The sequence below is a fragment of the Phaseolus vulgaris genome, chromosome 5 (genome assembly GCF_051622355.1).
Source record: "Phaseolus vulgaris cultivar YP4 chromosome 5, ASM5162235v1, whole genome shotgun sequence".
In the NCBI taxonomy this organism is placed as follows: Eukaryota; Viridiplantae; Streptophyta; class Magnoliopsida; order Fabales; family Fabaceae; genus Phaseolus; species Phaseolus vulgaris.
Window position 1 is genome coordinate 39,951,512 of NC_143502.1, and position 9,810 is coordinate 39,961,321.

A 9,810-nucleotide genomic window follows, 5' to 3' on the forward strand; every position below is an offset into this window, starting at 1 on the left:
GTTTGCTAAATAGTATATTTTGTTCATTAATAATTAGGGCAACTATTAGCATAAGAGAAAATATGATAACATATTTATTGACTTTCCACATATATTTTTAATGGGTTTTTTTAAATGTATTTTCCTTTCACTAGACTTCAAAATTTTATTTAAGAAAATCAAACTCAATTCCATTTGAATCAACTTATTAACATTGTAAAAGTTTGCGTAAAACAATTAATGTTTTCATAAAATAAACTAAGTGTCTATAAAAATCCATATATTTTGACAAGAAATTAACATTTCATTAAATTATTAAAATTTAAAATATGACTAAATTTATATTGCATATTTATCAATATGTAAATCATTTCAATTTTAATGTAAATTTTCATTAAGATAACTTCAAACAAAGAATTGAAAGTTCTAACAAAGTTTAGTAAAAGTTAAATTTCTACCAAATTAATTAAATTCTTAAACTGTTATATTATCCTTGTAGTTTTGTTGTTATTTAGATAACTGCTATTGTAATTATGTATGCCAAAATTTATAAGATATTTATAAGTGCGTGATTTGATGGAAAAAAATTATATAACAAATAACATATTATCTAATAGACTTAAAGTGATACAATAATGAAGTATGAATTAATCATTAAATTATATGAACATGATGTATTTCTTCAAGAAAGAAAAATATGAAAAAGATAAAATACAACCATGAAATGTTCCCCTATAACGATTCAAATTACCCTGATATATTAAACTTTGATACATTAATTTCAATTTATGTTTGCATTATTTGAATGAATTTAATTACATTAACAGAAACTCATGCGTACACAAGATTGGAAATTTATGTCAGGTTTAGTATTCAAAAATATCCTAATACGAATTCATGTTCTCATAAAGCTCTTCAAATTTTCAACTTCTTTTGTGAATACAAAGTGAGAGGGAGAGTTCCTGTCTGGTTGGAACGTATTCCCCGTCAAATTCCAAACAGACAAACTAGTATTACCTGCTTCTATTAATACTCTACAAATGGAGATACATTGCAGTATCCTGGAGTAAACAGCATAAAACAAATAAAATTATATAATAATCTTTTTGCCCATTTGAAGATTTGAAGGTTAAGCAAAAGAGAGACAATGAAATTGGAAATATTTCTTACTTTCCTGTTACAGTGGTATTTAAACACTATTTTCCTCATACTCTAGTAAATATGCGTAGTATTAACACATATTATAAAAGAATTAGCTCAAACTATGTCAAGTAACAATAAGAATCCAGAAGAAAAAAAATTACTTTAGCTTAGTTCTGCTCTTGCTTTTTTTAACTTTCTTCTTAAAGGCAGTTGGATTTAGCAATCTCTTGAAGGAGAATAAAGGTAGTCGCCTAGGTGCCCTTCGCTTCAGTTTCAATGCACCTGGAGAGAACGAAAATACACTTGATTATATTTGCATCACAAAACGTACAATGGAAACGTGATAGACACTATGCGCAGGAATAAACACAATTAGGAAATGAAATGAATAAACGTTTAATGCTAATCAATAAACTTCTGTGAAGGAAAGCACAACAACAACCCAGATAGAGATATTAGTCAATGAGTGGGGGTACCTGATACACCAACTGGGGCAGTGCTCACTTCACTAATCTCTTTATCTTTCATTACAACATCTGGATTTAAATAGTTGGCAGCTTTGGAATTATCTTCCACTTTCATCTCATCATAAGATTTCAGTTGTTGCTTCTCGTGTTCAACTGCATCATGCAGTTTGTCCAACTGTTTATCCTCCATTGAAGTATCAGAAATAGACGTTTTTAAGTCTTCATTTGGCAAAGCTTCATGAATCTTGCCGACTTCAACTAAATTATTGTCAGAACTTTTGTCATTACAGTGTTTATCAGGAACCGGTGCAGGAAAAATAGTATCAAAGATTTCTACTTTATGAACAGTATTACGTGCTTCTTGTGAAGATCCAGACAGTTTCTCGTTTTCATGTGATTTTACAATATTCAATGTATTGTTTGACATGCATGGGTTTGATTCTGAATCAAATGATTTTGCTTCAAACGGGATGAAATCAGCATTTGAATCAATAGAACTTCTTGGTTTCAACTTTGTGGCCTTTGTCGAAATTTCCATCTTCATAGAATTTAAAGCTTTGGTAGTTCCATTGCGTATATTTTTCTCCGAAATATCATCACTCTGTTTCAGTGGTTGGGAGCTTTCACCTTGCTTAGGACAAACATCAACCCTATCAGGCTGCATCGTCAAGTTGTTAGGCACAGGTGTTGGCTGATTTATTTTTTTTGCAACCGGAAGAAAGTGTACTTTATCATTGGGGAAGGCAGAGTCAAGAGCAGTCGGAATGTTTTTCTCCATAAAATTGACAGCATCAGATATTCCACTACGCATAGTTTTCTCAACAACATAATCACGGCTCAAACTGTGACTTCTTGTTATAGCATCTGATAAGGAGTTTTCAACTTGCTCACAACAAATATCAAGTATGTTGGACTGTTCAGTGAAGTTGTTAGGTATGGGTGCTGGCTGATTTAGTTTTTCAGTAACAGGTGGGAAGTTTACTTTTTTGGCTGAACAGGCAGGTAAAACATTGTTTGCAGGTAAGATATTCTTGATTTCAAAACCATTAGATGGAAGGCTATTGACCACTGAAGTAAAGTCAATGGCTTTTTCAGTTTTTGATGCTTTACAGGAGACTAAAGAAGAATTTTGTACGTTATTCAACAGGATATCACCTTCACCACTGGAGATAGGATCCCACTGCAGTAACTCTTCCTTAGAATGAGATGCTGCATCTGTTGATAAAACTTCTACTCGTATTGCCTCTTTATAAAACCGTTTTTTCCTTAAAGAATTAGCTAAAAGAATCCTGCAAATCATTCAATATGATATTCAAGACATCTTAAACATTGCCCACCTCCAGACCCAAACACAATAAAGGATATTTTAGGAAATTCCATACCTACAGTTTTCAGAAATAGCTGCATTAGCTCGTTCCTTGGAGAGTCCAAACAATGACAACAAGTTGGCAACATCACAAGGTCCTCTGAGCTCATTCACAGTAGGAGCAGCACTTGAAAATACAATGTTCCGTCCCCGAGTCCACTCCATCAACAACTACATGTTTGTTTAACCAGTGTAAGTTTCTGGACATATCTTAATACCATTATTGTAATAACATAAAACGGTTGTCAAAATACTTAATTGTATGAGGGACTAATGATAGGCAAGAGCATAATAGTTAATAGCAGAGCGGCCAACTCCCAAAACCCACATAGCAGGATATTGGATGACCACCATTTGTTTGTGTGTATGTGTGCACGTGCATTGATAAGTAAAGAAAAATGCCTAAACCTTAAAATAGGTTCTGATTAAATTTAATAACGAAGAGGTCCATACAATACAACCAATCCCAATACAGCAAATAAGCCAAACACTGTGTCCAAAAACAACACAAAGGAATCAAACTAAATAAGGGTTAACCATACAACACCAAACAACCAACCTAAATTCTAAAAACATCTAAACATAATCTTCAGCTACAATGTCAAACATTTCATCCTCATTTGAGTTACTTTCTCTACTGTAGTTTTTTTTCCTCTTCGTTGTTGAGATTCTAGACAGTCTTATGCCAGCAGACCATGTACTAAGTTTGGGCTTGTAATAGGGTCTTACATCCTCAATGAAAACATTGTTACTAATTCAAAAATGTTGCCACCTTAGGCTTCTCTTTTAACCCCTAAATCTAGACAACAACAATGTTGCGACACTCACATTCTATCTATGAAAAGTTGCGTGAAAGCTGCAACCTCAATGTGTGACACAACACAACTCATCGTTGCAATGGGTGGTCAATCCACTCTTGTGTGTTGTTGGCGGCACTATTGTATATCACAAGCAAAATCCAGCAATGGAGCAATGAGAATAGTAAGACAAAGAGGTAATGCGGACCAAAGCAATTTTTGTGGTAAAATCTTCTTACTTAGGTCTATTAGATTATATAAACAAACTTCATTACAGGAACTAATGGGTTCCTTCAAGTCCACTAGGAATTTCTTTACCTACCATGCCCACACTAGCTTTTAGCTAAACAAAATCAACAATAATTATCAAGTATATGTTGATTCAATCACATCAAGAATCTAAAACAAGCTTATCTAACATTCTTAGCAGACTCATGCTTAAGCCTGATCATTTATCAATCAATCAATTCTATTTCTGAGCCCTTGTTTATAAATACAGAAGATGTTCCCCACACACTTAAAAACACAGACTCTAGAAGTACATAGATTCAATTAAAAACACATAAGTTTTCTTAGTTTCTAAAACAAAATGCAAAAACGTCAGCTCTCAAAACTTAACAGTCTATCACTACAAAAAAACATGACCAACTCAACTAAATAAAAACGAGAACCATTATAACAAAACACTCAAGAGGTATGATATGTGTGTTTGACTGGGCCAAAGGATTTCAAAAACATTGTGGTGTTACAATATAAGAATGGAAATTTCAAGAAAAATAATGAGCTGCGAGAAAGTTATTTGTCTATACATTATATAAACCATACAATAAAACTTCATAATAGCAATCACCTCACCATCTCATAAATCCCAATAGTAATCATCCTGCTATTTATCACTTGTAAGACTTAAACTCCTCGTGAATATTTAAGACGTAGAGGCTGGTATGAGTAAATTGATGCATTGTGTTATTTTGTTTTGGCTGTAACCTGAGCAGAGGTTCTATACAACCTCTGAAGGAGCTAGGGTTTGCGTTTAGTAAATAAATATACTACTCAGTCTCCAACAGTTGAAACTTCACAATTTTATTTCTTCTACGGGATTGCAATGTGAGCATACCATATGATATACCCTTAATGTAGAATGGATAGGTGGTTGAATCTAGCAGGAAACCAGTTATATAATCTCTAGAGTTCAAAGCCTTTAATTTTAATAACACTAGCAAGCTTGAGCATGAAGTAATTCTACTAATCAAGCACCTTTAAAATTATTTTAAAACCATACATGCATAAATCGGAAACAATACAAAAACCAAAAATTATTTAATCTTGAATGAATTCAGACGAGTATATAGGGAAGAAAAAAAATCACCTTAGCACTGCCAATTAACTGTCTCCTTTTGTGAACACCAGCAAACAAATCAGAATACGAAACTTCAAAACAAACCCCACGCTGCATATCAATAAGCCACATTTTAATTATCACCTTCCATTTCAGTTATAAGGAAATAAAAGGTTAATAGTCAAGAACAAACCTGCATTGCTATTTTAACCATAGGCTGCTTCAATCTAAAAGGCAATTTAGCTGAAAAATCAATCGAGATAATATCCACCTGCAATTGTTTTCAACATCAGAGTTCAAAATTTGAAGTTAGCCTTCCGTCAAGATTAAGAGTTTTCTAAAAGTCAACACCCACATTTGGTAACTTCGGTTCTCCATTTCTGGTGCTCAGTCAGTCCTTCTTTTTTCTGATTGAGGGTTTGGGTTTTCTCTTGCAGCGTTTATGGGTCGTTTTGAAGGTTTCAGAACGCGGCAACTGGTTGGTAGTGTAAATTCTCATGTTCCTTTTATAGCAGTATAAAGGGGGTTTTATAAGAAGAAGAAAATATTAAACTTCACACACTGTTTAGTTGTTTTCAATTTTCAGTTCTTAAGCAGATTTTCAGTTCCCTGAAAATTGAACATCAACAAGCAGCATTAAGGTTATAATTTTTTTCTTCTTCTAATAAAGAACTTGTATAAATGGAATATAAAACCCGAGAGTGTACTCTATCAACCAGTTAAAACCTTCTGAAACCATATAAACAATGCATAAACATTGAAAGAAAGGCATGTATCAGAAAAAAAAGGTTGACTAAGAGAAGGAGAGAACAAGAAACAAAACATGGGTATTGACAACCACAGAATTATTCCAACCTCAAAGACAACTGCATTTAACTGCTCTGCCATCACAGTTTAGCCCCCGATTTATAAACTACCCTTACTTTCAAAATCTGAATACCTAAGCAATGTGGGACTAAAAACAACTTTCAGTAATGAAGGATACATGATATATAACGAACCTCCATGCTCTGACACGCAAGATCAAACGCGGTCTGATTGAAGGGTTTAACAGCGACGAGATCGTAGGTCTTCAAAATGGGGTTCCCCGAATTGAGGGCCTGAGCCTGGCAAGAGCTATCGACGCAAACGGTAAGGCGCGTGTACTGACGGAAGGGAGTGGAGAGTGGAATTCCGAGGAGGGAGCGGTGAAGATTAGCGGAGAGGGTGAGAGAGGGAAGCACGTTGAGGAGAGAGGAGAGGCTGAGAGGGGGAATGGAGCAACGGTGCTGATCGGACATGACGCCTTTGATCGTGCGGTTGTAAGCGATTCCACTGTAACCCAACTCCATGGCCTTCACCGCAAGCCTGGTGCGGTTGCTTTGTTCGGCGACTTTGGTGGTGGGTGACGATTGGGGATAGGGAATGTTGAGATCGAAGTAACCCATGGTTGTTGTCGGCGGCGACGCATACACAGGGTTTATGATTCAGAGAGGGTTTTGTTTTGCCACCGTAATATAGGATTTTGATTTTGATTTTGATTTTGATTTTGAGTGTTCTGAAAAATTATGTGTTTTTCCTTTTTTACATGGTAATATATATCTTATATCCATTCCATTTAATATATTCGATATGATTCGTTTGATGAGTTTATCAATAATTTATTTAAACATATCTTTTATGTATTATGAGATTGGTTTGGAAAATTTACAAAATTATAAGATATTTTTAATTTATTTTCTAAACTCTACAACTAATTTATATAAAGTTTATGAAAAAACTCATCTTTTTTTTATATACATGTAATGTTTTATTAAAAATAATTATTGTAGAAAAAATATGCAAAGGATGAGATAAAATTGTAAAAACATATATTTTAAGAAATACAAGTTTAAACAAATAATTATATTGAGAAATAGATATATTCAAAAAATATTATTTTAGAAAACTAATTATATTAAAAAATAATTATTTATAAAAGTAGCTATTTTAAGAACTAATTAATTGAAAAAATAAAAATGAGAACTTTTAATTTGTTAGAAAATGTAATATTAATGACTATTTATTTATAACTAGAATGCAGATTAAGTAGATGTAAATGTAAAAAATGTAAACAAAAATCCTATATTAAAAAATATTCTAAGCCAATTTTCAATTTTTTTATTTACACAATTTTAAAATTTGTTTTCAATGATACACACAATTAATAAAATAATTATGGTAATAACAATATGGAAAAAAAAAATTAAGAAATAATGTTCTTTATAAAAAAATATTTTTATAAATGATTACTTTTTTTTTAATAACTATTACATTTATAAATATTTTAATTGTTATATTTATTATTCACAAATCAATAATTTAAATTGTATCAAACATTCTTCACTATTTTTTTTAAAAGAATCTTCCCTTCTTTTTGTATAAAAATTTAAAAAAAAATATTTTCAAACTTGTAAATATTAAGTTTGTTAACAACTTTTTCTTATTTACATAATTTTTTAAATAATTATTATAAAAAATACATCTAACTATTATAATACATATTCTACATGTTTCTGTACAGACTTAGAGATTTTCAAAACATTCCTAATACATTATTAGGACTTATGAAAATACAAATATTTATAATATAAGGTTCAAAAGAATATCCTAAAGCTCTCCAAAACCTCGAACACATGTATGATCATATGTTCGTGTACATATAGTACTATCATCGCAGTTCACAACACAACAAGGATAAGCTAGTTAAAATAAAATTTTATAATATACACAATTAAATCAAAAGAGGAAACTATATTACATGGATCAATTTCTCAATTATTCATTTTTTTTTTCAAATCCTAACATAAAAAATCACATATATCTCACAATGATCTACACATTCAAGATATTCAACAAACAAAATAACATTTGACGCCTTCCGGAAGACCCGTATTAAGTAAGTCATACCAAAAACTAACACATAATCCAAAGATTATCAACGAATCCAACAAAAATGATCAGAGTAAGTTCAATACAACACAAGTCGTGCATATGTCACGGTGTGCATTAACTCCCCTATCAGCTTCTCACTACATGATATCTTAGTCTATGTGACTTAGATGATTAGTGAAGTTCGGAGATCTCTATTACCACACAGACATCAATACTTAATATACAACAAACATCAGTCTCTGCATTATCCGAAATGTATGAGTTGATAAAAAAAATATGAAATGTATGAATTCAATTCCATATCATTTTCATCATACAGTATCATTCAAAACGCGATCCACAATATTTAAAATCTTATTTAACATAAAAAATAACATTTAAATACTAAATATTCAAAATATAATATTTTTACAAGTTTAAATAAAATACAAACAAACAACACAATGTATAAACACACAACATCATTGCAAGAGAAATTGAATAATGGGACCACGTCCCCTCTACATCCAGATCTTCTAGTCTAGGGAGTTATTAAAAACTAAAGTTAACTTCCATTACCTTAATTGTTTGTTTTCCAAGCAACTTCTAGAATTTTATCCTCTCAGTCTGGATAAGTTACAAAATTTAAGGACCTAATGCAAGTTAAATAAACATAACATAACATAAATTCAGTATATAGTAAAATAAGTTGAGAGGATTAATCTTCTCTGTTAGAATTAGTCAATCTAACACATTTGTAGAAGTGGAACACGTTTGTAGAAGTTGAACAAGTCTTAGCTTAAGAATAGCGTTAGTTGGTTAGTTGCCTTAAGAATCGGATCATGGATCCAACTCTGTATGCAATCAGTTACCTTTTTTTGAATATAAATACAATACGTCCTCCACATAGAGAGGTACGGTTAACAAACTCTTGTTATGGTATCAGAGCACTAGAGATCCACGAGATCCATCTTTTATGCTGCTAACCATGTCGAACTCCCTTCAAATCAATACAATGTCTTCACCATCAATCAGCCAAGTGATAAATGTTAAACTCACACAAGAAAATTATTTGTTGTGGTCTGCTCAAATCCTTCCCTACTTACGTAGTCAGGGGCTGGTTGGGTTTATGGATGGATCCATGCCACCACCAAACCAAACGATTGTTGTTGAGTCAAGTGAAGAAATAGGGAGCCGCAAAATTATTGTTAATCCTGAATTCACAGTCTGGTACCCCCAGGACCAGCTGGTACTCAGTCTCATCAACTCATCGGTTACCGAGGAAGTTCTCAGCACGGTGGTCGGAATCACCACTGCACGAGAAGCCTGGGCTACGCTAGAGCGGCAATTTGCCTCCACATCTCGAGCACGAGCAATGCAGATCCGTATGGAACTCTCCACGATCCAAAAGAAGGACATGACAATTGCTGACTATTTTCGAAAGTAAAACGTCTCGGAGACACTCTTGCTGCCATTGGCAAGCGAGTAGAGGATGAAGAACTCATCGCCTACATGCTGCAAGGACTTGGTCCAGATTATGATCCTCTTGTCACAAGGATTACAACTAGAATAGATGTTTACACTGTCAGCGATGTGTATGCTCATATGCTGAGCTACGAGATGCATCATCTGCGTAATGGTACTCTTGAGCAATTTTCTTCTGCTAACAATGTCAACAGAATGCCTAATCGAGGAGGAATTAATGGACGTCGTGGTGGTCGTGGTCGTCAATCAAATGGTGGCCGAGGACAAACATGGCACACTAGAAACAATTTTGGACGTCAGCCATCAAAGGCACAAAGCAACTCAGACAACGTCTGTCAGATT

At 33.0% G+C, this 9,810-nt stretch overlaps 1 protein-coding gene and 1 non-coding gene across 3 annotated transcripts; one reads left to right on the forward strand and one right to left on the reverse strand.

Moving 5' to 3' along the window:
* Window positions 1–1,108: 1,108 nt before the first annotated feature.
* Window positions 1,109–6,647, reverse strand: GAF1 (Polymerase/histidinol phosphatase-like protein). Of its 2 annotated transcripts, none has more exons than XM_068620579.2 (6): window positions 6,093–6,647; window positions 5,285–5,362; window positions 5,122–5,202; window positions 2,972–3,126; window positions 1,599–2,878; window positions 1,109–1,404 (listed from the first exon to the last, which is right to left on the reverse strand). In XM_068620579.2, exons 1-6 carry the CDS (start codon window positions 6,516–6,518, stop codon window positions 1,280–1,282), a joined length of 2,145 nt encoding a protein of 714 aa, XP_068476680.2. In that variant the 5' UTR covers window positions 6,519–6,647; the 3' UTR covers window positions 1,109–1,279. The 2 variants fall into 2 exon arrangements, with proteins under 2 accessions (XP_068476680.2, XP_090158852.1); XM_090302726.1 differs by having other exon boundaries at window positions 5,447–6,582.
* A 2,818-nt stretch (window positions 6,648–9,465) lies between these two features.
* Window positions 9,466–9,604, forward strand: LOC137817343 (small nucleolar RNA Z247). Its single transcript, XR_011081951.1, has one exon. It is a non-coding gene; the product is annotated as a small nucleolar RNA Z247 (small nucleolar RNA).
* The last annotated feature ends 206 nt before the right edge of the window (window positions 9,605–9,810 follow it).